The sequence below is a fragment of the Micromesistius poutassou genome, assembly GCF_964030765.1.
Source record: "Micromesistius poutassou genome assembly, chromosome: 22".
Taxonomy (NCBI): Eukaryota; Metazoa; Chordata; class Actinopteri; order Gadiformes; family Gadidae; genus Micromesistius; species Micromesistius poutassou.
In genome coordinates, this window is record NC_140292.1 from 11,138,979 (window position 1) to 11,166,123 (window position 27,145).

The 27,145-nt window shown below is 45.0% G+C and overlaps 1 protein-coding gene across 1 annotated transcript in view; it reads left to right on the top strand.

Moving 5' to 3' along the window:
• Window positions 1-27,145, top strand: part of LOC311367686 (netrin receptor UNC5D-like) — a gene marked incomplete at both ends in the record, with an annotated part of 133,825 nt that overhangs the window by 81,336 nt on the left and 25,344 nt on the right. Inside the window, 7 exons of the mRNA XM_084486498.1 lie at window positions 9,128-9,271; window positions 9,626-9,729; window positions 19,204-19,378; window positions 19,617-19,784; window positions 22,634-22,798; window positions 23,258-23,290; window positions 26,528-26,713. Of these exons, the coding sequence (XP_084342624.1) occupies window positions 9,128-9,271; window positions 9,626-9,729; window positions 19,204-19,378; window positions 19,617-19,784; window positions 22,634-22,798; window positions 23,258-23,290; window positions 26,528-26,713 (975 nt within the window). The remainder of the gene's footprint in view (window positions 1-9,127; window positions 9,272-9,625; window positions 9,730-19,203; window positions 19,379-19,616; window positions 19,785-22,633; window positions 22,799-23,257; window positions 23,291-26,527; window positions 26,714-27,145) is intronic.

Consider the following 27,145-nt stretch of genomic DNA (forward strand, 5'->3'; position numbering starts at 1 on the left):
TGATGGCGATCTCCTGTTAGCGGCCGAGACCCGGTCGCTACGTCTTCACTGGTCCTTTATAGAGCCGCTCCCATCTGTCTCCTTATCACCAGTCACCATCGCTCTCGCTCACTCTCTACTTCTGTCTCTCTCTTTCTCACTCTCGCCATCTCTCTCACCCTCTCTCTAGGACAGATGGGGCAGATAGGGGCTGAAATGAGAGAGAGAGAGAGAGAGAGAGAGAGAGAGAGAGAGAGAGAGAGAGAGAGAGAGAGAGAGAGAGAGAGAGAGAGAGAGAGAGAGAGAGAGAGAGAGAGAGAGAGAGAGAGAGAGAGAGAGAGAGAGAGAGAGAGAGAGAGAGAGAGAGAGAGCAGAATGTGGGGAAGGCAGCAGAGGGGGGAGAGCAGAGTAAATAGCAGGGAATTGTAAATATAGTTGCACCTGTGTTAGTAGCTCTGAACTGTTGTCAGGGTCAGGGATCCAGGAACCCTAACCCTAACCCAATGCTGCTCCCTCCCCACCCCACACACACACACACACACACACACACACACACACACACACACACACACACACACACACACACACACACACACACACACACACACACACACACACACACACACTGCCGCCAGACATTGAGAGCTGGATCTTTATTCTGGACTAGCATGCCAGAGGACTGAATATAAGAAAGAAATTGAAGTGCAAAAATCATTTTTTTATTTTATTTTATTCAGCACTTTCTGATCCCATCTGCAGCTACTATCGGATATGTTTGTACAGAGTGGGCCAATTAATGTGCTTGTCATGCTGTGTTGTAAAAGAGAGTGTTCGTTTTTTACGACTCTTTAAATGTATTTCTAAGAGCTCTTGCAGTACAATAATGTACCTGTTTGCGTAAAGGGTGACACTTAACAAAGTACTGTAATACAAACTAACTATTAACAAAATTACATATTTAATCATCTAACTCTGGATCCGCCTAATAGAATACTACAAAAGGCATCATCTCCTGACATGTTATTAAATAAACATGATAGTCCATGAAATCCTGAAGTCATTGCCAATTCCATATGCATTGCTTGATTATAAACATACAAAATAAATTGCTACCTTAGTCCATTATAATGTAATGAACATGCATTATTCATAAGTCTGGATACTTGGTTCATAACCACCTCCGCATTGCTATCGTTGTCCCAACATATTCTCATTAACCTTCAACGTGGAAATATTACAATGTTCACTGAGTAAGAGGGAAACAGGCCTGATGGCTGCATTAATCATGAAGTTAGCTTTACACATACTGTGTAAAGCTGTGGGACCGTTTTGTATTGAAACTGCTATTTGTGTGCATATACAGAATTAGTTTATATATATTCAAACACAAAAAAAGGCTAATCTTAATGACTAATGACTGAATGCACAAAACAATATAACTACATATAAATAAATCAATAATTGATAATATTAAGTCCAGGAAATAGTTCCTAATCATAGGGGTTTGTAAAGAAAAATGACTCGGAGGGTGTGAATACTTCAAGAATAATAATATACTAGAATATACTATAGTTCCTCTATGTAGAACCATGTCTGTCTTAAGACCCTGTTATTAGTGTTTTTACCTGATCACAAATCCAGCTATACAGTTATTTATAGTTCTAATACTGATGGTCAAACACATAGATACAGAGAGTGCTGTCACAGCCCATCCCTAACATGTATTTGTTCATGTATCATCCTCATTCATTCATTCATCATTCATATCCTCTGTTATTATGAAACAATACCTTGTAAGGATGGAGAAAGATATCCATGCCTCCTCTATAAGTCGATGGACAAGTAACACGTTCATCCACAAGTCCACACATCTCTTTTAATGAGCCTGTGTGGTGTGGTTAGGATGAGTAGTGGCCATCCTCTCATTCATGCTATTGATTCATTCACCTCCACCATATTACTCCCAAGACGTTGGATTAGGAGGAGACGGGAGCTTCAAAGCTGTAGCAGCTGGATATTCCTCCATTACCCAGAAGGCAACGGGTGGCCGACACCTCATCAAACAGCTAATCTGTGAAACAGCTGAAATGACTGAAGTGTTCACGTTATAGTTGACATTCACGCATTCTCACACAAGCACAAACACACCTACCTATACCTTAGATGATGGAATTTAAATTAATTAAATTATTTCACCACTGGTTTAGTCAATCATTTTATTTTTAGATTTTAGATTTGAATCTTATGGTTGTGATGCAACAGTTTGGTAATTTCGCGGCAGATAAGAGAACAAATAGAACAAATAAAAGCACTGATTGATGCTCAGTCAATGTTTGCCACCAGGCCAGAATTTGTGTCATAAACCAGAGACATACATTTGGGTCCTGACACACTTGGCGATCACTCAGCCTAGTTAGAAAAGCATTTGTTCAGATATAGCTCTATGTTATTTCCTTCCCACTCTAACCTTGCTAAGCTCTGTTTGGCTCTGTTTGTTTTCCACCAGAGCAAGCCGACCAAATCCTGTTGAGCAAACGTTCTGTTTTCTCTTCTGCTTAATGTACGGGTTGCCATGTTGTAGTATAACCCCCCCTATGGGGCTGCTCTGCATCATGTCTGCCAGGCTTTGCTTGCCGGACATGCTGTGGGATTTGCTACATGATGTTGTCATAAAACTTGTATTTGCTCCTATTTTGGCTCACGTTGCTGCCCAGGAGCTCTATACAAGCCACAGTGAACTGAAGTAGAAATAAAACAAAGAACACAACATATTGTGTGGGCAGGGTTCCTGCTGTGTCATGGCTCTGCTGCGTATGCTATAGTATAGCAAACACCTATATAGCGTATGCTGTAGTTGGTGTTTGTGTGGTAACGGTGAGTCAAAGCCAGCGTGTGTCCTTTGAGTCATTCTGTGAGTTACCACCAGGGCATTCCCTGCTCACGCTCAACACACACAAAACATGCTTTGTATTGATGAATAATTCATCATTATTTGCATATATAATGAGTTTGTGCTGGAAAATGCAGCTGCAATTATTGTCCGTATGCGTCTGGACAATGTATTGACGGTTGTTGCCGCGGTTATGCCTGTGTCGTTGATCTATCTGTCGTTTCTCAGCCCAGGGGGCACTGAGGATGGAATCTAGGATCAACATTGTTAGCCATGAAAAATGATCCAATGAATGAATGCTCAAACATCTCCCTGTTATAAATATACATACATAATGCCCTATATAGTGTACTGTCCCAACAGATATGCTAGTGCTATTGTTATTCCACAACAAGCCTTCTCAACTTGGGTTATACTGTTGTTATATGAGTCAAACCGCTCCTATAGTTGAGTCATATTGTGAATAAAGTTATGTTATGACCTTATGAATAATATTGTTTTCTCTTACTCTGGCCATTTTAAGGAGCCTAACCACAATGGGTGTGGCTCAATTAACGTATGAGCCCCAGCTGCAGACTATTACATCAACAGCCTGACTGGATTAGATGCTGCAAATATCCTTCAGGGACCCCGAACATAGTTAACATGATTTATACCATAGACATCCATCCATCAATCCATTCATCCATCCATCACTCTGGCAAAGATAGATGGAGTTTGACACACACTTGAAATGCTGTGTGTGCTGCGTGTGATCACATATGCAACAAGGTCACATGTGGGGTTGTGTTGCTTTGTATGCAGTTGTCGAAGCTGAACAAAGGACGCCGCACACACAATTTATGTTCATTCACGTTTGTTTGCAAGTGAAATGTCAATCGTCATCAAGCATAACAACTCTTCAGAAAGAAGATTGTCTACTCATATCTTCATCAAACATGGAGTGTATTTGAGTCATGGTCCTTTGTTTTAGTTTAGACTAAAAGAAGTGCAGAATAGAGTGGATGAGGATGAAGTGACACTGGCAGGCTATGTTGTGTGACGACGTAAACCTTGGATGCTGGATTGTGGTTGAAAAAGCGGGGATGTTCTGAACTCGCGGCGTGTGGATGTTGCAAGGCCGTTTTCACTGTCGTAAGCCCAATCCCCCCCATAAAAGAAAGCCCCATTGAAACCCGTGCTGTGTTACCAGGCGCTTTCATGATTTCATGATCACATATTTGGGACTATTTATAAAGGATTATAGTATCAAAACAAACTCTCCAAATGCAGTGTGAGTTCAGAACTACATGATCAAAAGGTCAATATGGATGTGTTTTTCAAATACAATACTGTCGATTATATTTCCTCATCCTTGTCCAATTGGTAAGCCCTTTGATGCCAGCCGACTGGCTCGCCACACACACACACACACACACACACTGGAAACCGACTGCCGCTAATACATTTTTATGGATGATTTTAGGAAGAAGTGTAAAGTCATAGAGGGACTTTGGACTAAAGCCTATACCGTCCGAGGGGACTCAAGTTTGCAGGAAAAAAGTTGACAAGCGGTACAAAAATAGCCGTCTAAGCCTAAGTGCAGTATATCAAAGCACTTATTCCAAATGTACAAAGTAAACGACTAATCCGACAAACAACATTGGAGTCACGATGTTAGAAGTGAGATCTCACGAGCCAACGGGAGGATATTCTGGGTGGAAGTCCTCGTTTCAGGGTGCCGCGGTGAGAAAGAGTGTTCATATGGTAAGGCTAATCACCACCGCCACGGCGGGCGAGATAAGGGAGGAGAGGGAGGTGGAGGAGGCACGTAGAGGCGCGGGCGGGGGTGAGGGTGGGGGTAAGGGGTGGGGGGGGTTCAGGCATCCGCCCACCACCGAAAAGTTGATACTCGGATGGAGAGATAGGAGGAAGAGGAGGAGGAGGAAAGAGTTAGGGGGGCCGGGGAGTAGTGGGCGGAAGGGAAAGAGATTAGAATTTGGCACCAGTGGCAGAGTAGTGACTGATCTGTGGGGGGGGTGCTGGATGGGTGGGGGGGGGGGTCTGGACTTGGAGTGGCGGCTCCTGCAGAGTCTTTTGATGGAGAGATAGAATGGGAAGGAGGGCCGGACGGGGGGTAGAGGAGAGATAAGGCAACAGAGGAGAAGGAGTGGAGGAGAGAGTCATGGCTTGTGGGAGTCCACAGCTGGGTGCTTCCGTTACATCCAACACTCCCAGAGTACCGTAATTTCCCGACTATGAGCCACGGTTTATACACAAATTTTCCAAAATACCGTAAACTATGCGGCTTATGCATGGGTGCGGCCAATACATGGGAAAACGATTTCTAAAAATCAATTTTCAGTTAATTAGGTTATTCGTTCTTTGCTATGAATTTCTTTCGTACGTCGTTTGTTGGTAAGGTTGGTCTGAAGCACTCGTAGAACCTTCTTAGCTCTACCGTAGTGATGATTCAGCTCCTGAGGCTAGTCTCCGCCACTGTACAGTAACCTTTAGAAATCCCTGTTGCGCATGGAACTGCCACATTGGCAGTGTTGTGTTTCACAAATATACAGTACAGTAGGCCTACATATACGGTACAGCAGGCGAGGTCAGCTCGACTCGCTTCCAATCTAGGGATGTAATGCTATGAAAATTTAACCTCACGGTTATTGTGACCAAAATTATCCCGGTTTTCGGTATTATCGCGGTATTTTTAAAAGTGTGTTCAATATGTTCAGAAAGCACTGATCCGAAAGCACCGCAAACTGAAATAGTTAAAAAAAGTGTTTATTATATTTATTTATATATTATATTATCAAAAGTGCAACTTTTAACGCATGTAAACAGCTTATTTGTCAGGAACATTTACAGTAGTGCAGGATTAATCCAAACATTCAAGACATAAAGAACAATATGTAAACAATTACTCGCTCTCCGTCTCCCGCCGACACTTCCTCCGCAGATCGCCGTGACAGCGACCTCCTCCTCTCCCCCGCCTTCCCCCGCTCAGCGCCCGGCTACAACCGCTAGCGGGAGTTGTTTTGTACTTGACTCTTATATAAATATTATAGTGTATCTTGTATAAATATATAGTGTATAAATACTACTACGACGACGGCGACTACTACTACTTAAGATAGAGAGATCTGAGATCTGGTTAATTTCCCCGCACATCAGGCTTGAGGGAAGCCCAGGCTGATCGTCCGCTGAACTCCTATATATAACGGAGTTAGTTTTTCCAGATTCATATGGCGGTCTTATCATGGTAAACTAGCTCATTGTCTAGCTAATAGCTCATGTGCTCTTGTGCTCTTCTCCTGCACAAAAATGTGCGCGTGCCAAGCAGAAGGCCTAGTCGGTCTTAACGTTAAGGGGGAAAAGCAAGTTCAAGTTTAACATCGATTTGCAGTGACCACTTGGCTGAAGGGTTTTATATGCCTATTCATTACATAATTAGCCCATTTGAAACTTGTGCGGCCTATGGGTGCGGCTTATGCACAATTCAGGTTTTTTTTTAATATACATAAATTAAAGGCTTGCGGTTTATCCACGATGCGGCCTATATGTGGGAAATTACGGTTATCCCCCACCCCCTGGGAGTGGAGTGAGTGGGAGAGGGGGGGCTGGGGGAGGGAGGGAGAGAGAGGTGGGGGTGGAGTAAGGGGAGGGGGGAGAGAGGGAGATGGGGGTGGAGTGAGTGAGAGGGTGAGTGGGAGGGAGGGAGGTGGGTGAAGAAAATAATTGAAGAAGAGAGAGAGAGAGAGGTGGACGAAATAAATCAAGTGGGAAAGAGGGAGACAGGTCCAAGAAAGTCGAAGCAATCAGTAGAGAGAGAGAGAGAAAGAAAGAAAGATGTGGAAAATAATGGCGAGAGGGGGAGCAAAAGGGCTGAGGCAAGGTAGTACGCGGGTGATCAAGGAGAACCGGGGCATTAGTGTGTCTATTTCCACACACAAATAGCTGCCTTCTCCTCCTGGAGTGGGAGTGCTGGAGATGGAGTGAAGAGCAGAGGCCAGAGAGCCAGGTGGAGAGTTAAAGGTGGAGGAGGCTTCTTCTAAGCCAGCGATCAGGTATCCTGGAGCTGTTTCCTGAGCCATGGGCCTGGGGGGGGGACACCAAAAAAAACCTAGGGAGAAAGAAATGGAGAAAGAAATTATGTTTTTTATTTGGATCGACCAAAGAAAATACGAGATGGTTGAGATTCCTCCTGTTTTTTCATATCTCTTTTTTTGTGTTGAATTGAATTATCTTAAATAATTCTTTATTGTGTTGAATGACGGTTGTGTTGAAGGTCACACAGCTTGTTTTTGTCCTCCTCTTCCTCTTTGATCGGCCTATTCAACCTGTCCTTCACTCAGAAAGACGTTGGTCAGAGGAGGGACTTCTGCATGTCACACACACACACACACACACACACACACACACACACACACACACACACACACACACACACACACACACACACACACACACACACACACACACACACAAATGACTAACACGTGGCACATTATTCCCTGTGACCTCTAGCATTCATATTCATATAGAAGGTAAAGCTATTGGTCCATTCTACACTCAGTGTTTGTAAACCCAGAGCGAGGGACAGGGCCCACTCCCCCTAAAAGGAGAAGCCCCAACACACTTCAGCTCAGCCATATGTTAAAAGGCTTATTCTGTTCTGACCTCGCAGCCAGCCGTTCAGCACTGGCTCGCTGTAGCGTTTTAAGAGGGGGGATTATATACGGAATAATCTCAGAACCAGATTTATTGAGTTGGGTCTTTTCATATGAAACTAGTCGAGTCAAGTGTATCGCATGTTTCTGGAGAGAAAAACAATTAGCTTGATGGCTGCGCCGTACAATTTGCATTCTCCTCGTTTTTTCTGGGATTTTTATGCTAATGAGTCATGGTGCATTAAGAGATGAAACAATATTTAGAGTGTATCTTGTTTCTGTAATTTGACACGTTTCAGAGTGAAACAGTATTAAGTGGACAAACTGTAGGAGGCATGTGTTTTGATCATGAAATGTGATTGGTAGAAGTACGAGTGCTGAACGTCCATTGGTTACCTCCGAAAAAGATGCGACCCATGAGCTCATGTGATTGGTTGAGGAAGTATGGCTTGGGTTTCAGTTGAAATAGAAAATTGCAATAGAAACATAACATGGGGCACAGGATATACTAAAGATTAGGGTGATTGACCCCCAGCGTAACGGTTTGGGGTTCAAACCCTTAGTTCTACTTGTGGTGTCTGGTCATGGAGACACAGGCAGCAGACGGGTAGGAGACTAAACTAGTGAAGATAACTCACATGGACCCTTTCTCCAGAGCTGCTGCTAGCCGTGTGCTGCTTCAGAAAAGGACCCATAATAAGTGTTAAGTGTAAGTGTAAGGTAAGTGTAATAAGAGCCGCTCCAGTGTTTGTCCTGCGCTGAAGAGGAGTCTAACGCCCAGATAACATTTGTGCGCTCCATTAACTCCATGGAGTGTATAAAATTGGTCAGAAACGTACAGAAGCTAACGAGCGACAGAAACCTTGGAGCTCCAACACCGAGAACACAGCTGGACATAATGAGTCGTTAACACAGCTGACGGCCGTTTCATTAACGAGGAGACACCAGGGAGAGCCAGAGGGCAGGAGGCCCTGGAATGACACGCGCAGTATCAGCTGATGGTTAAACATGGAAGCACTTGGGTTTCATGTTGCTTTAACATTGAACAAACTCTGTCTGGTTGAAGAAGAAAAAATACCATATACTGGTCAGGGATATGCTGGGACTCTATTCACAAATCAGACTTTAGATCAATAATCTTGATTCTGATAGCAGGCCAGCTGAAATCTGGCTGATCGGGGCGTTTCGCTTTCTTTTTTCTTTTCTTGTATTTGTTTCAACCAACCATGTCGCTGGAGGCGGGGATCTGTAAGACTGTAATTGGTGAACAGCAACACAAACTCGGCCAGCACTAGTAAAGTTCTCCTGGTGGAAAAGACAATCACGCTTTAACATCCTGTCCAGACACCAACATTTTTCGTTAAAGTGTCTGTAAAGCCTCTAATCAACCCCAGGTGGACCAGCCACTGTAGAAACACATCTTTAAATCCTCTGGAAGCTCCAGTCACTCGCGATGGCCGCAAATACGTTTCTCTTTGGGAGAAGATCTCTCATCACAGAACGACGAGGCGTGACTCCGCCTCCTGTCAGTCATTGGCTTCCGGCCTGGCTCTGTCCCGCCTCCCACCTGTCACTCACCACAGTCTCCTTCCTTCTCCATCAGGGCTGAAGTTCCGTGAGGTCCTGATTAACGTGTCGCGGCAGCAGGTGGAGGACTTCCACGGGCCCGAGGACTACTGGTGTCTGTGTGTCGCCTGGAGCCACCTGGGGACGTCCAAGAGCCGCAAGGCCAGCGTCCGCATCGCATGTGAGTTTGAGGGGGGGGGGGGGGTGTGTGGGTGTGGGTGCGTGCGCACATGTGCATGTGTTGCTTTTTGTATTAAAAGTTAGTCTGTGAATGTGTTTAAAGTTTTGTCTCTGTTTGGATTAACTGCTGAGTATATTCATTCATATTTATGCTGTATATGATTTTCAATGGTGTTAGTGTGTGTGTTTAAAGCTTTGTCTATGTAGCACATTCATTAATGTGTGTGTGTGTGTGTGTGTGTGTGTGTGTGTGTGTGTGTGTGTGTGTGTGTGTGTGTGTGTGTGTGTGTGTGTGTGTGTGTGTGTGTGTGTGTGTGTGTGTGTGTGTGTGTGTGTGCTCTGCTGTTTCTTCCAGACCTGAGGAAGAACTTTGAGCAGGACCCCCAGGGCACCGAGGTGCCTCTTAAGGGCATGATCCTGCTGCACTGCCGGCCCCCAGAGGGCGTGCCATTGGCCGAGGTATGGTCCTTCCCCTTTCTCCCCTACCTCCCCCTCAACCTAGCAGGAGGTGCGGCTGGGTTTTTATTAACTGGTTTAAGCACCTTGTTATTTCTAATGTTACATACATACATACATACATACATACATACATCATCGTAGTATATCAGTAATGTAGTAATACATCAGTAATGGAGTAATATATCATTAATTTAATGTAGTAATATATCTGTAATATACCGTTAGTGATTTTGAAACCACAAGCATTGTTTGTATTTTATGTTTTTCAGCAGAGAGGACGTGTTGCAAAAACATATTGAGATGGAGTCTCTCTCTCTGTCCTGATCCCCACTACCTTCATACTAACTTCCCTTGTCCTTCTCTTGTCTCTCTCTCTCTCTCTCTCTCTCTCTCTCTCTCTCTCTCTCTCTCTCTCTCTCTCTCTCTCTCTCTCTCTCTCTCTCTCTCTCTCTCTCTCTCTCTCTCTCTCATCTCTCTCTCTCTCTCTCTCTCTCTCTCTCTCTCTCTCTCTGAAAACAATAATGGCATTGATAGCTGTGTGGATTATGAAACAAAAAGCGACAATATTAAACTGCTCCATGCTGAGCTCCTCCATATACCCGGCTCTCCATCTGTCTCCGGACGCGTTCTCAAAGATGTATCAGACTGCTACCTTTTTGTTTCTGTGTGTAATGAATGACGACGCACAAATGGAGTATTGGTGTATACCCCCACCCCCCTCCCCGACCACCCAATAGTGCAACACCTCATGCATCATTCATAGAAACTCAAAGACAATTTTTTCAGTAAATAATGCAACAACAAACATGTCCCTTCTCTGGGTATTGCCATAGCAATGCCCAGGATAATATCCACGTCCAGGCTTTGTGGTTGTACCTTCCCTCACCCCCCACCCACACTGTCTGAGGGTGTCTGAGATGGTGGTTGTGGCGTTAGCAGTCATGATATTGATAGAGGTAATAATCCCAACGTCAGTCAGACGTAGGGTGGGGATAATGTATCGCAGCGGAAGTCTGCATTTTGGAGCAATTTAATTTGCATAAAGACCCAAAGATGGCTGAATCTCTCCGACTGACTGAACCTTTTATGGCAGCGGAGTGAAACAATAGACCCCGGGATGCGTGATGATTCAGTTCAATAGTTGGAGGTGCCGTCACAGCGGCAGCAGGGAGAGATTCAAGGTTTTTATTAATAAAGCTCTCTCTCTCTCTCTCTCTCTCTCTCTCTCTCTCTCTCTCTCTCTCTCTCTCTCTCTCTCTCTCTCTCTCTCTCTCTCTCTCTCTCTCTCTCTCGCCCTCTGTGTTCTCCCCTTTATAGATATGATGTGAGCAAAATCCAATATTACTGGAGGACAAATGTATTTATATAGCTAATTATATATAGCAATTATATATAGCAAAATGGCTTTAGTAAAGAGAGAATAAATTTAATGCAGGTATAGGTTTGTATGTGTTTTTATATATGTAAACTTTTAGGGTAATTATCATGCTCAAATCAAATGAGTAAAAAAATGCCCTCTCATACTCTCAATGAGCTTTCTCTATGACCACCCACCAAAAGACAGACAAACAAACATCAGTTTCCATCCATTAAACCCTCACTACCAGCCCTGGGGTTTAATTTTCAATGTAATTATGATGTGATGAACACAAACATCTCCTCAGACGGTGGGTTTTGGGATTTCACCCCAAGGACACGGAGAAGATTGTGACACTTCCTGACGTGGTTCAGAGTGCCCTCCTGGTGTCATTCAGATTGGCTCGGATTTGTTGATCTGATTTCACTGAAGCTCATCGCAACATGGGGTTGGGTGTGTGTGTGTGTGTGAGGTGTAAGGTTTGGAGAAGGCAGAGCGGGTGGGGACAGGTATGAACTAATGAAACCCCCCAGTTTTGATTGAAATGAATGGAGCAACGGGAAAAAACGCAATCTCACCATACGTATATAATTACCTTCCTGTCACTTCCACTTCCCTTCCAACGGAACGGAGCCCACAGTCATGGAGTTATTAGTTATTATTCTACTTCATTTAAGAATGCTTGGTTCTGATCGGCAGGGAGGAGGGCATTAACCCGGCAGGTTGCCCGCTGACTGAGCACAGCGTCATCAAATAGTAGATCAATACGCCGCTTGTATTTTTTTTCTATCACAGAAAAGTCAAACATGAGGTCCATTGTAAAAATAAACCTTGTTTAAAAAAGTTTCTAAAATGTGTCGGAAATCTATCGGAGGGTCCAGTTGATACATGTTTCGCAAGCGAGATACAATGTAGAAACTACGTTATTAAACTAGTGATCAGATGCAGCCTTGTGTGGTTGCTATAGAAACTAATAAGCTACAGCTGAGCTAACGGGGAGCGTACCTATGTTCCCCGGGTCCTTTGTTCCCCGGTCGGTTGTTTTTCGTAGGCGGAATCCGGGAAAAGTTCCGCCTCCAGCGCTAGGATTGGACAGGCAAACTCACACGCTGACTCCTAACCCTAACCCTAAACCTAACCATAACCATAACCATAACCCTCACCCTAACCATAACCATAACCGTAACCCTCACCCTAACCATAACCATAACCGTAACCCTAATATTCATGATTCTTCCGGATTCCACCTACGAAAAATTCGCTAACGTTATTCACCGTAGTTCTAAAGGGGACTACTTTTTGAGGGAGATGAACTCAAACAGAGTATACATTTATTAAGCATGCAATACGAATAAGAAAAAGCTGAATTATTATGCCTGTGTCCGCTCTGGACACAGGCATGTCCTGTCACACTGGGGGGCAATATTCTGGAGTTCAGAAACCATTATTTTGTAAAAGATTTTGTATTGTTGTGTGTAGCTACCCCCTGTAGCGACCCAGCTGGGCTGGGATGGAGGTCAACAGGTCACGCTGTCCATCGTTTGAACCCATCCAGAACCAGAACCCCTGTAGGCTGCTATTCCCCAGCAATGCCAGCGGCAACTACCACCTTGTGGTCCACCTTGTGGTTCCCTGCCCCTCAGAACACTGAAATATTATTTTCTTTATTTATTCAAACAAAATATACAAAATCACTGATTTCAGTGATCATTTGCAGATCCCTTTTGAAGATGTATGTGTGTAATAAGTATAAGTGTGTATCGAATGGCATAAAATCTCATAGATTATTCTGCTAATCAAACCCAATCGCACCGAATCCTTTCAGACTAAAGCACCGCTCCTCGTGTGTCGTATCGGCGCCACTGTAATCGAGGTGTGTATCAAATCGCTTTAGAGGAGGAGGGCACATCCCTACTAACTAGTGAAACTGTCACTAGAATGACTAAAGGAAGGCTGCGTCATCATCACGCTACAAAGGACACAGACATCAGAGCGCTCTGTGTGTGTTGTGTGTGTGTGGCCGGCTCATTAACCCTCGCTGCTATCTTAAGCGGAAGAAATTTACCAATTAAGATAATCTGACTTCTATTCCTTTGGCTTATCAGGCTTTTTTGAGGCCCCTTATCATTCTGCTTTGAGGTGGGCCTTCATATTCTGGAGGGACTACACCCCTAACGGCCCACCACGACAGAAGGGGGAGATTATGACAGCTGGGCAACGCCTCTCTGGCGCGTTGGACTCCGTTAACCAGCTGAACGTCAGTGGAAGTGACTCGCTGTGTCTCCGCAGCTCCTCACAATGTCACCACAGCAGAACTGGAACCCAGAGAACACCTCAAACCTGAACCGAGCCGCCTTCCACACCAGGACACGTCAGAACCCTCTTTCATACCGACCCAAAGACGAGCAGAAGAAGCACGCTGGAACAGTTGGTTCTCCATGGATTCTAAGACAGACTAAAATACTGCCGTAGAAGGCACTCCCCACGCCCCCACAAAGCCAGAGTAAACACGGCATCACAGGAAGTAGAGTGTGTTCTGGACGGAGCCGGGGAGTCTTTTGAAGTGAGTGCACCCCATCTCTAATATTATGAAAGAGGACACCTGCTCTTAGATTAATCATATGATCAATGGACTCAGTGTCAGTGGGAGACCTCATTAGGTGACACTTAGTGGACCCTTACACGAGAGTATGTGTGTGTGTGTGGGGCTATGTGTGTGTGGTTGTGTGTCTGTGTGGGTGTTTTTGTGTACCTAGGTGTACTTGTGTGTGCTTGTGCGTGCAGCAGATATATTGCTTTTATTACTATTTCGTTAGATTTATTTAGATTTTAGATTTATTTTTGTTAGTAACCCTTGATGGTGTATGGGCTCTTCAGTGAGAAATAATCATGTTTCATACTCGATAGCAGACTTAACTATAGCTGCTTTCACATATGACCTCCGTCTTTTCTCCGCATTTGTGGAGCAGGAGGTTCGACAATGAGGGTCATTCACATTTATTCACACTTGACGTCCGAAATGCGTACATCAGTGTCGCTCAGACATCAGTAGAATCTCCGGATGGTTTAGGGGGGCGGGCTTGCAAGGGGAGGGGTATGATGTAAGGTCTATATTCTCAAGAGGCGGGACATGATGTAGTAAAAAATGCGGACGCTGTCATGTTGGTTTGTTGTTGTTTGACCGCAGACAGCATGGAAGCAGAACGGGCAGAACTCACTGCGATCTTCTTAACTGTTGTTGCAGCGATACATCAGATATTTCGTTGCATCCATGACATTCAAGGCATCGATAAAAGATTGGAGCATGAGCTAGAAACCAATAGAAGGAACGATGAATAATAAAGGCGAACGACTGCGTTACCGGAGAAAGAGATAATTAATAAGCCTTACCATGGGCAAAAGCGCCGGTATTCGTAACCTCTTCTTTAAGTTATACCTTAACATCTCGCGTTGGTAAGGTTGGTCTGAAGCGCTCGTAGAACCTTCTTAGCTCTACCGTAGTGATGATTCAGCTCCTGCAGTCTCCGCCACTGTACCTGAAATCCCTGTTGCACATGTTCATTCCAAGTTCGCGTCCATAGCCAATTGAGACCAAATGAAACGGCATGTTTGAATTGAGGATATTGTCTCGGCTGTGCTTTATTTTGGGCCGTGGGTACAGCAGGCAAGGTCAGCTCGACTCACTTCCATAGTAGGCCTAGCCTATATTTTAATTTAACGTCTTTAATGGTAAGAGACTGCACAGGGATGGACAATGGATAATGAGCGTTGTTTGTCGCTCGTAGCGGCCTTGTGGAGTGCCAGCCACCCCCCCCCCCCCAGATCGTCTCACACAAATCCTGGTACTGGCAGGTTTTGCGGTCGTTCCCACTTTTTTTTTTGTGGTCTACCACAGTGGTGAACTGCTTTTTGAGGGATTTTAATTTTGTGATGAGTTGTGTCCTTCCCTTCACAATTCCCATTTCAGCAAGCTTCTTCACCATACAGTCGTACATTGCTCCATCTTTCGCAGTGCCCTTCATATGTGTGATCACCGCACTGTCGGCCCTCAAAGTAAGCAGCTGAAAAACCTCTTTGTCTTTCCAGGCCATTCTCATTTTGAGTCGTATGTCTCCTTGCCTCTCCTATATATGCAGCTTGCTCCTGGTGTGTTTTTTGTTCCCGCCATAGGGCATATTCCCGCCGTAGTGACGCTTGAAAGCGTCATCAACACGCCCACTAAAGTGAAGTGCGAAATGCCGACAATCTACTGCTCATTCACATATAAGGTAATAGCATTTAGCATTTCCTCTGGAGAACATACTACCTCGGGGGTAGTATTTTTTCAGGAGGTCCAATGTCAGGATAAGTCATTCACATATATGCCACGTCTGTAGAATCTACGGAGAATAGACGGATGCATGTCCATATGTGAAAGCAGCTTATAACTCCCCAGGCGATCAATAATCAAGACGGTAATCTTGTGAATCCAAACCAGAAGCTTAGGAGGTAGGAAGAATCTTGGGCCTGTTTCATCTCGTGATTGTAGGGGGACTCAATCTTTGCGTTTCTACGAGTAGATTACATTTTAAACCTCCGTCCTAGTACCCGTAAAACAATGATTTTTGATGATGATGTTTTTTTTACTGAAGGAAAATGTGGTGTTCTGGCTGGTGCCGGGTCTCCTCTATGTGTCTGTTCAGTATTGAATATAGGTCAGTGCCTCTGTGTGCTGGTTAAAAAAAAGGCTTGTAAGTAGAATGACTCTGTGGCTCAGGCCCGTGGTTCATAAAGTAATGAGGTCTCGTCTCCTTACTGGATTCTAAAGACTGGCGAAGGTACTGAGCTTCCCGTTATTATATACAAATGAAGAGTTGCAAAGCGAGGTTTGTTTGGAAAGACCAAACACACGTAGCTCCTGAAATGCGTGTCAGATGCTTAATATTCTTCAATATTAAACATGCATCTGGAGTGATTATTTTGAAATGGAGCCGGTTACTAATTACAATGATTGCTTCATCTAATTATTTTAATCATGTATCTTCCTACTGACAATGTCATTTCTCAATGTATTCACCATCTCCGAGGCAACAGGTTAATCTGTGCATTGCAAAGTTAACCATTAGCTCGCACAAGTAGGTTGTCACAAGAAACTATGATTAGTACACATCTTAGCCTCACCCAGATAAGCTAGCGTTTGGGTAGCAAAGGGGACGGTGATAAACAAATCACTGGGCTCAAATGAATCACATATATAACAATAATAACAAAAAGAACATTTGAATTGAATCAGTGGAGCTGTATATATGAGTGGTTGGTAGCTTAAAGAGTGATGTCAGTGGAAAGATTATGTTTTAATGTAATCCCCACAACTGTTTCCAGATGAGAAAAATACAACTGTAAATATCTATCAAAACAAAGATTTGGCGCAAAAACAGTGCAAACGAGATATGTACCGTTTTCCCTTGTGTTGTTTATCCTCTCCGAACACGTATGTGATGTCAGAGAAACGGGGGACGCATTCCAATCCCGATGTCTTATTGAAATACATCAGCTCCATGTAGCGTTTGACGTTGTAATCGATGTTCTTCCATATAAACGTAATTTCTCTGAGTACAGTGAGGGGGGGGGGGACAAAGGAGTGAGAAACGATCAGAAGAGTCAATATGGACATTTTCTTGATGTTCCGTGATGACAGTTAGATATGCGACAGATCCCACAGAATCCGTCAGTGAGGGGGGGGGGGGGGGGGGTTGAATGTGCAAACAGAGGTTATAAATGAACGCTAGCTGGGGAGGGAGAGAGGGAACTGCACAGAGCTCGCCCGCCCGCACGACTATCAATGACTGAGAAGAAGAACGAAATTAAAGGCCTGATGAAAGACTTGTGGGCCCATCAGAAGAAGAAAACAGAAGCCGGACACTTGTGACAACGCGCCCCCTGATTTATTGATTTCACAGCTCAATTTTTCTTGCGGGGTGCTGCGAAAGAGCAAAGCAATCTTGGAGCGTGTTGGCTTCTGTTATATTCCCTCGGCAAATAGACACTCCCCAACACACACACGCAGACACACACACACACACACACACACACACACACACACATATACACACACACACAAACACAGGGAGCACCCACAAACACCCACACGCACACACACAGATGTAAACAAAATTCAAACACATACACAGGAAGCACACACACGTACACAAAGATCACGAAACAAACACACAGACACACAGACACACGCTGAACACACACACGCCCATTCTTTCCCTCTTACACTCAAACAAACAATCTGTCACAGAGGCATTTCTACACTAAACTACACACACAAGCCTCGAGAATAATGTTGACTTTTTAATTCTCAAACACACGGCCATAAATCAACAGGCCCATCCCCCTGGAGCCCAAAGTCAGTCAAGTCAGTCTCCTCAATGAAAGGCTCAGGCCAACGACGCACTAATAGCAATTTACAGCCAGGCAGGCAAGCGGAGCAGCGGCCAGCGGAGCGCTCCTCCGTTTGTAATTCCTAATTACATTCACTCACTAGAGCCGCTGCTGAATTAGTAATGGAAGGAGATCTGACCCGCGCCCAGCCCCCCTAATGCCCACTGTTTGGTTACGTCAGACAGATAACCAGCTTCTGTCTGGCCTCTAAAAGACAAATGTAATGTAAATGTAAATGTAATTTAACATTTACATTTTGAGAGAATTTATCCCTACAATGTTTTACGTGTTCAGAAATGTGTTTTACTTTGGACTTAGTCTCACAAATCAGACTTTAGGTTCAGGCCTGAACCTTCACTTCCTCTCGCTTCATATTTTCTTTTTTCGGCCAATCATGTGGCTGGAGGCGGGATCTGTGAGCGTGTAATTGGTGAACACAAACCCGGCCAGCAGTATTAAACTGTTGTAAACACCGTGTGGACCGGCCACTGTAGGAATACAGATTTTAAATCCCCTTCTGAAAGCTTCAGCCACTCGCGGGACTGAGTTTCCTCAGTACAATTTCTCCTTAACAAAACGAGGCATGGCCTACCCCCCCCCCCCACGCCGTCTCGCCCCAGAAGTTCTGCCATAGCACAGGAGGACCGCTGGATCCCAGATTACTTTGGACTCAATTCAATGTTACTTTCCCTGTTGGACTATCTGACTGTTGCTCATCAAACCCAGGATGTCAACAGGATGCCACGTTTCCCAGGCTGTAGGTGTTGTTGTATCAGGTGATCTCTGTATGATCACGCCGCATTGTGTGTGAGGGGGGTGTGGAAGTGTGTGAGGTGGGAGTTTTTTCTTTCAAATTTGAATCTCAGTGTTATCTTTCAGTAACGCTATAGTTAAATTGTTGTGATACATTTTTTGTTGTCGTTTGTGTGAGATCGCTAGTTGGTGGAGATCTTGTCTGAGTGTTGAGGATGCGTTTGGAAAAAGTGATGATGATACTTGTTTTAGAGAAGCAGGAGAGACTCTGAAGGACTCAGGCCCTCAGGTCACACAAGTCCTCAGAACAAAGCCTGTGTAAATACTGTATGTTCTCCCTATCGCCGACAACGCCGTTAAACTGATCAAACAGCCTAAAATCCTTACTTCCTTCTTGTCTAATTTGTGTTGCTGGAAGTCAACATTGATCCTGGCTGATGTAGACTTCAAAGAGCCACGGGCAAGTATTGGTTCTGACTGCAGAATCAATCTTTTGGACTAATTCAGCGATCTATTTCTTTTTCACAAAAACATCTAAGTTGAGCCAGTCAAGAAAAGTCAACAATCCCATGCATATGTGCGGTTACGCATGCAAAGTATGCAGAAAACTTCAAATTGAATAAAACACGATGCCCTTCTTTATTATTGCTACGCAACAGGGCTGATCTTTGACAGGCTGATTGTTGGCTGCCTCTGTATGTGACAACTTCGACTACAGCTCACCCCCGGTTAATTTCAAACCAATCACATGCACACACAGAGTAACAAGCTCCACCATAGGTCGAACGAACGCAAGACTTCTCAACGGCGGAGAGGGATGGAGCAGAGAGGGATGGGGTCTTTATTTTCGATCTCTTTTTCTTTCTCAACCCTCACATCTCACTGACGGCAGCTTTAACAGCGTTCTCCCTCCACCCCGCCTCCGCTGTCTGCAGGTATCCTGGCTGAAGAACGATGAACCGCTGAACACGGACGCTATGGTCGGAGCGAGAGCCGACCACAACCTCATCATCTCCGAGGCCCACCTGTCCGACTCGGGCAACTACTCCTGCGTGGCGAGCAACATCGTGGCCAAGCGGCGCAGCACCAACGCCGCCGTGGTTGTTTACGGTGAGCTAGGTTAGCAGGGGGGCCGGTGTTGGCTTACCGTGTACCAACTGAACATCCAAAACGCTTACATTCAATAAAACACAAGCGCATTAAGGGAAAACACAAGTGAAAAGCCACAATCCAAATTCAAATGCAACGACACAAATGCAAAAGTCAGTAAATAATTCTCTATTAAATCAAGTTATTGTCATCCTATCATAACGTTAACCCATTTGTTTTTGTGTTTGTGTGTTCCCAGTGAACGGCGGCTGGTCCCTCTGGACCGACTGGTCGCTGTGTAATGTGCGCTGTGGGCGGGGCCTGCAGAAGCGCTCGCGCACCTGCACCAACCCGGTGCCGCTCAACGGGGGGGCCCTCTGCGAGGGCATGGCGGTGCAGAAGAGCACCTGCAACACACTCTGTCCAGGTGAGCTACACACACTCTGTCCAGGTGAGCTACACACACACTCTGTCCAGGTGAGCTACACACACACTCTGTCCAGGTGAGCTACACACACACACACACTCTGTCCAGGTGAGTCCACACACACTCTGTCCAGGTGAGCTACACACACACACACTCTGTCCAGGTGAGCTACACCTCACACTGAGCTCAGCCACACACAATATCTCATGAAGTACATACAACTGCAGAAGTTGTGCAGAAAAACAAGGGTAATACTACAAGATGCTGTAGGTCAAATGTACAAGCTAATGTTTGAGTGTAATGTTTTCCAAATGGCATCGCCGTCTGTCAGCTATTAGCTGACACTCATTTCTGGCCAATCAGTGCATATCTTCCCTGATTGGTTTGGGGAGCCATCTTGCCTGTCAATCACTGATTCATCAAATGCTTCACAAACCACTGGTGGAGAAATGAAGGGATGTTGTTTGTTTGTTTCTTACCAAGAGCAGCTTCAATAAGAACTAACAAATGATACTAATACTTATTAGGCGGCAGAAGACTATAAACTACACACATCGATCTAACATCACCACAACCTTAGTGGCACTGAACCCCGAAGACAGGAAGAAAAGCCGGGGACTCGAACAAGCCCCAGTGAATATTGAATCACAGAACTTCTGTTCACGCTGAAAACGCACAAAGGCTTTTAGTTTTTTTCTCCCCACCTGGGAAGAAGTACTGAGTCAGCAGAGTGGTTGTTCATTGGTAGGAGTGAGGTATGTTTCCACCTGACCCATCTCTCCTACAACCCCCCCCCCCCCCCCCCTCCAGGAGGACGAGGAGTCATAAGATGGAGGGGACGGGGTGGAAATATAATCCAAGAGAGAGAGAGACAGAACAGAGAGACAGAGAGAGAGGAGTTTAAAGTTGTAAAGTGCTGAGGAGGAGAGCCTGATCTCTAAGACTCAACGTAATCTACACTTTCCGAGTGTGTGTTTCCAGACTGATAGCCTAACTTTGTGTTATCAGCGGGCTTGTGCATAAGAAAACTACAGTGGGAGACGGAGAGAAAGGGTCTGCTTTTATAAACAATCATCCTGCTTACCCTCAAACCAACCTCAGCCCCCCCCCTCTATCTCTCTTTCAGAGGGATGCTGTTTCCACTCCTGAATGGATTCATTTTTTCTTTTTTTCTTTCTTTAGTTCCTTCGTTCATTCTTTCGTCTGTTCGTCCCTTCCTTCTTTTCAAACTGAAAAATTAGCATTTAGATGAACAAGTAGAAAGAGGGGTGGATCTTTATGGAGACGTCAAGGTGGACAGGCTTGGTGAAACATGACACAATCAAAGTGACTTTGTGTTCAAAGCAGGCTGGAATTTCTTCATTTTAGGGGCAAGGCCATTTGGCCTTCCTGTTCACATTTTTTTTTAAGGGCACAAAGGCCACATGACAGGGCACAAAGGATGTTTGGTTAAATTACGCTGGTTTAACCTTTCAGATTAATACCTTAACATTCTCATTCACCAAGAAACATTAATTATGTATTAAAACATTTGTTTTAATTTAAAAACATTGAAAAACATATATTGTAAAACATTGGAGAGAGAGAGAGAGAGAGAGAGAGACGTATCTCATGCAGTGAGATACGAGGAGATACAGTGTGAGAGAGAGGCTGAAACAGTGTGCAAAGCCTGGCCATAGAAGTGAGAAGTAGACAAATACTGCTACAGAAAGACAACAGCCACCACTGTGACCTAAACACAGAAGTATCAGAGATACACTTTCTACTGACACAGTGCAGTGCACAATTTATTAAATCTATTAGAAATAACCTTTTTGGAAAATGACAAATTAACCTGTTTTGAAAAGATGGCAAAAGCACCTATTTTGAAAAGATGGCAAAATGAATCTCCTGCTTGAGTTCATCTAAGAGTAAAGAATAGCAATAGTGTTTCTTAAACGTATACGTTAAGTTCAGCCATAACCCACATAAGTTAGTCATGTATTATATCAAAACCGCTTAGCAAGAAAATTACTAGATTCAAAGCTGTTTCAAAGCAAATTATTTGCATTACTGTAAAAAGAAAAGTAGCTTTGTAGATGCGTGTGTCGTTGTGAGATGCTTCATTAAATTAGAGTTGCTTACAACGGATGTCGACAAAGTCTTTGCTCCTGGACATAATCTTCACTTTACATGCACGTTCTTGCCTTTGACCTCAATGAATTTGAAGTAGTGCTTATATCTCCACCTTGAAAATGCCAACTTTTTATCGGATTGCTCCGGACTCGCCATTTCTACTGCTTCATCGAATCTGTTTGGTGTTTGTGTGTGCGTGTGCATGTGGCACGCGTATCCTGGCTTGTGTGTAAAAACACTGGCTCTGATTGGCTACCATGAAACATGACTCTGCCTTAGCCAATAATAATCGCTTATCTCTTTGTTAAACCACCCGGTCTCCTCATTATCAGTTTGTGTGGAGCCAGGGGTGCTTTCGGATTACGCAGTTTATTCAATCAATTCATAGTAACCCAATAGTAACCCAGTAACCAACCCCTCTCTCTCTTTACCCTCTGTCTCTCTCTCTCCCTCATTCTCTTGCTCTCTCTCTCTCTCATGTTGGCTCGTTCGCTCACTCTCTCTCAAGTTGCCCCTTCATCGTTTGCCCTCTTCCCTTTTCATCTCTTTTTCTGGACTTCCCAATGTCTCTCCCTCCCTCCTTCTCTCCCCATCTTTCTCTTGCTTTCTCTCCCAATGCTCTCTCTCTCTCTCTCTCTCGCTCTCTATTCTTTAATCAATGATGTATTGTATGTAGGTGTATGTAAGCTTGTGTATGGACGTCTCCCCCTCTCACGTCTCCCTGCGTGTTGCAGTGGACGGCGGCTGGGGCCCGTGGAGCCTGTGGACGGCGTGCGGCGTGGACTGCGGGCGCCAGCGGAGCCGGGACTGCGCCGAGCCCGAGCCGCGGCACGGGGGCCGGCCCTGTGAAGGCCCCGGGCTGAGGGCCGACAACTGCACCGGGGGCCTCTGCATACAGAGTGAGTGGGGCCCGACGTCTCTGAGGCTCTGGGGCCAGAGCGCTGGGCCTCTAGGGGCCGCTGGGGCTCAGCGTCTTCAGGACGGAGACGCCATCTTACCCTCCTTTATGGACTCAGTCGTCCTCCAGGAGGGAGCAGGGGGAGCCTCTGGCTTTGTGGCCCTAGATTACACTTTTGTCGGCAATCAGCGCTATGCTGTGTTTTATAGACACACATGCAGGAACGTGTGTACACTCATATAAACACACAAAGACACTGATGTATATACACACGCGCACGCATACACTCGTATAAATATGCACACAGACAGACACTCTTATAAACGCACGCAGGCAAACGCTCATATAAATACACACACACACACATCTAAATACACACACACATAAATGCGCGCACACCCGTGTAAAAGCTTTGAGGTGAGACTAAAGCAGACGTTTTGTTGTGTCCTTGTCATTGCAGATCGAAAGCTGCTTCATGACATCAAGCCACAAGGTAGGTTCTCCGTGGTCAAGATTAGGGTACTCAAGGGTTAGAGTGAGTGTTCTCCAGGGTGAGGGTTCTCCAGGGTTAGGGTTCTCCAGGGTTAGGGTTCTCCATGGTAGGATTACGGTACACACCACCATCCTGTGTAAAGAGTGTAAAGCTGTACAGCAATGGACACAATTCAGCCAAACATGACCAATGTGTCAACATAGTCACTAATATATAAAGCTCCATAAAATACCCTGTGGTCATATGTTCCTAGCTTTGATCAGCCCAGTGGCAGTGGGACCCCTAGCCCCTGGCAGTGCTGATATTATTGAGCCACTCATGACGGTAATACAGTAGTGTAGAAGTGAGCCAACAGAAGCACTGCTGAGAACCAAGCCGGCCTCTGCTGTCGGCGGGTGTATGTATGGACCGTGCATTGAAACCTTCCCCTGACGGCGTATCTAATGAAGAGCTGAAGGAGACACGAGTGGCAGTCACACTGATATGCAGCCAGAACACAGACCATTTCAATCCCGCTCTAACATCCGTCGGTGGAGCGAGGCCCTCTGCTTGTCTTTACGTGGAGCCTCTTCACTTTGTTTCAGCGCTTTCCATAAAGCACGCAGCGATTATTCATATCGGTTTCAAATCGCCTCCGTTTGAACCACTCGTAATCCTGTTATGAGTTTCATCAAGCTACACTGTTTAATTTGAATGCTGTATCAAAGCTATGTTTCTCATTATCCAGCAGTTCATCCTCGCCGCTTCTGACCCTTAAAATGGTCTGCTTGGTTTCATGAAGTCGTATAAAGTCAGAGTATATGCATTTTTTATGCATGATTGTAATTCCTACTTCTGATGCATTATGATCATCATTATGCATCATGGTGCATAATGATATGTATGTGAAAATGCAAAACTATGCAGAAAAACGTAATTTGAATGCATTGTGATCTAATATATTATTTCATGCATAATTGTGACGCATAATTGAAACAGGGCTTCAGGGAAAATGTCTGATGATCCATTCTTTTAATTGCATAAACTAGAAAATAAAGTTGAGATTAGTTTTATGTAATTAGTATCCGTGACCCGCAGGTCATCACAATGGTGACCACAGCCAAGTTCAAAGTTCAAAAGGCGTCGGCTCCTAAACTCGGCCATCCAATAGTCGCATGATCTTTCAAAGTCATGTCAGGGTTTATTCATAATCATAATTAAAGTCACAAAGGGCTCCGCACACACCCGTATCGAAACGAGATGAGAGGACTCTCACCTCTGACACCCTACCCCCTGACCTGCCTGATGGCCTCGGGCATCAAACAACGAGCCAGGAGGACACCTTGAGAGGGGTCACATGACTGTGGGGCTCCTTCTTCCAGTCGGCTAGAGAGGAAAAGGTGACATTGAGCCAATCAGAACAAGGCAAAGAAAGCAAAAGGAAACACAGGTCATAAAGTGTGTTGTATGTTTCAGTCGCTCACAAAGGCTGTATCAACACTATGTATAGCGTAGGCCTGTAGGAAGGACTTGGTTTGGGTTTGAACCTGATCCTTTGGGCTCTGATGTAATGCCCCCCGCCACTAGACCAGGGGTTCCCAACCTCTGGGTCGGGGCCCCACTTGGGGTCCCCTGATTTGTACATGGGGTCGCAGGAGATAGCTGACGTAAGCTATAGATATCTGGGGATCCATTTTCAGCAAACTTCCTGTATATAGATTTTTTTTTTTTATTATTGCCTAATGATTCATAGCCACCAGCTGCTAATCGCTATTAGCAACTGCTAATCGCTGAGTGTGTGGTAGAGCGGTGTGAGTACGTTTACGAGAACGTTGATATCACCAGAAGATGTTGATTGGGTGAAAACTATTCGTATAGTAGATTCACAAAAGTTAATGTCTGGGCCGCAAACATATTCAGAACAAAAACAGTTGGGAACCCCTGCACTCAACTATGCATCCTTTCTTTATGCTAAGAAACTGCATGACGGGAACATTCTGGAATAAAGGATCACCGTTAGAATGGAGGTACTTTATTCAGAAACATGACAGATCATTTGTCAATGCAATTTAATGTCACAGCCCTGATTCAGTACATTATTAAGATCCAAAACTGAACTTTATCGCTACCCCTTCAACGACATCCATCAAACATAAATCTCTCTGATGAACGAGGTGTCGTTCAAACTCCTATTTCCTCTAAATATGAACCATTTCTGTGATCAGCTCATCCATCCCGTACATTATGAACTACGTGTCCAACATGTCTGCCAGATCTGCGTGTGTTAACGTCAATCACGGATTATGCATAATGGCCTAAACAAATTGTGTGTTTGTCTATCTTGTCATTGCGTGTCTGTGTTTGTTTATCGACGCCGGGCAACAGTTTAGACCACTTCAACAGATGCAGCCACATCTGTCGAAACCTCCCCAGCCCTCAATTAACCTGTTACTGTAGCTGTTAACACCAACACTGCATACTGGGTCTGAATTCTCCTCCCATAATGCCTCTGTCTACTTATCAGGCTTCCCCAGAAAAGTCCACCTTTTCATTTTTTCTTTTCTTCAACGGAGCTCATTATTTTCTTGAAGAACTGAAGCAGGAACTCATTTCTCAGCTCTTTTATTTGACGGGGGACGTATTCTCATGCTGCTGCATGCTGTTTGGACCGGCTACAGGGTAATCCAGTAATAAGCTAATTTAATGAATAGCTTCTGTCAGATTGTCCCTGTCGACGGCTCCGTGGCGCCACACATCAGACCCAAACGCCGTTTGTGAAATGACATTCAGGTGTTGGGTTGATTAGAAGTGCTTTCCCTGTGTGAATCCTCATTAGCACTAGCTTCTCACTATCCTCTCTCTCTCTCTCTCTCGCTCGCTCTCCAGCACACTACCACGCTTACACACATACACACACACACACACAAACACTCCGTCAAGATGCAATTTCAAACCAGCAGGAATAAAACCTAAAATAAAGTTGTAGGAAAAAGTCTTCCAAATTTCAGTTGTTGGTTTATTTTCAAACAGAATAATAGTTCTTTGTTGAATGATTAAAGGAAAGGGTGTCCAGCAATCAGAGGCGTTTGTATCTATAAAATCCCCCAAATATACTTATCACACCTGATCTTTATCTTTAATTCTTTATTCTCCTGCCCACCCTCCTTCTCTCTTTCCCTCGTTCTCCCTCCCCCCTCCCTCCCTCTCTCCCTCTCCCCCTCCTCCCTCCCTCCCTCCCTCCCTCCCTCTCCCTGGTAGAGGTGGAGAGCAGCAGTGATGTGGTGCTGTACTCTGGGCTGAGTGCGGGGGTCCTGACGGTGGTGGTCCTGATCGTGGTGGTCACGCTGTACCGGAGGAGCCACAGTGAGTACGGCGTGGAAGTCATCGACTCCTCTACCCTCACCGGCGGCTTCCAGTCCTTCACCTTCAAGACGTCCAGCCAAGGTGGGCTCACACACACAGAAAGACACATGCACACATCAATGCACGGGTCACACTTTACATTAAGGGTTCCCTTAAAGGGATAGTTCGGGATTTTGGACATTGGACCTCATTTCGAAGTGAGCCAGTGTGTTATTTATCATTGGAGACCGTTTTCAACACTTTTCATTCAGTCCTTCTAGTTGCAGAAATCGCTGGTGCTAGGCTAGCGCAAGTCGAGGGGAACTGCTAGCCTGCCAATAAAAACAGTTTTACCCACTCCAAAGTACACCCAAGGCAAACCAATTATAATGCCTGACTTGTTATGTATTTGGTAATGACCCCTGATGCAGAAACCGAGGCAGTTCGGACAATCCAAGGTTTATTGTCAAACAGGAACTCAAAAGATATCCAGCGAGGCAGGCGAAGACAGGAGCGGGGAGGCGTAGCTGGCGG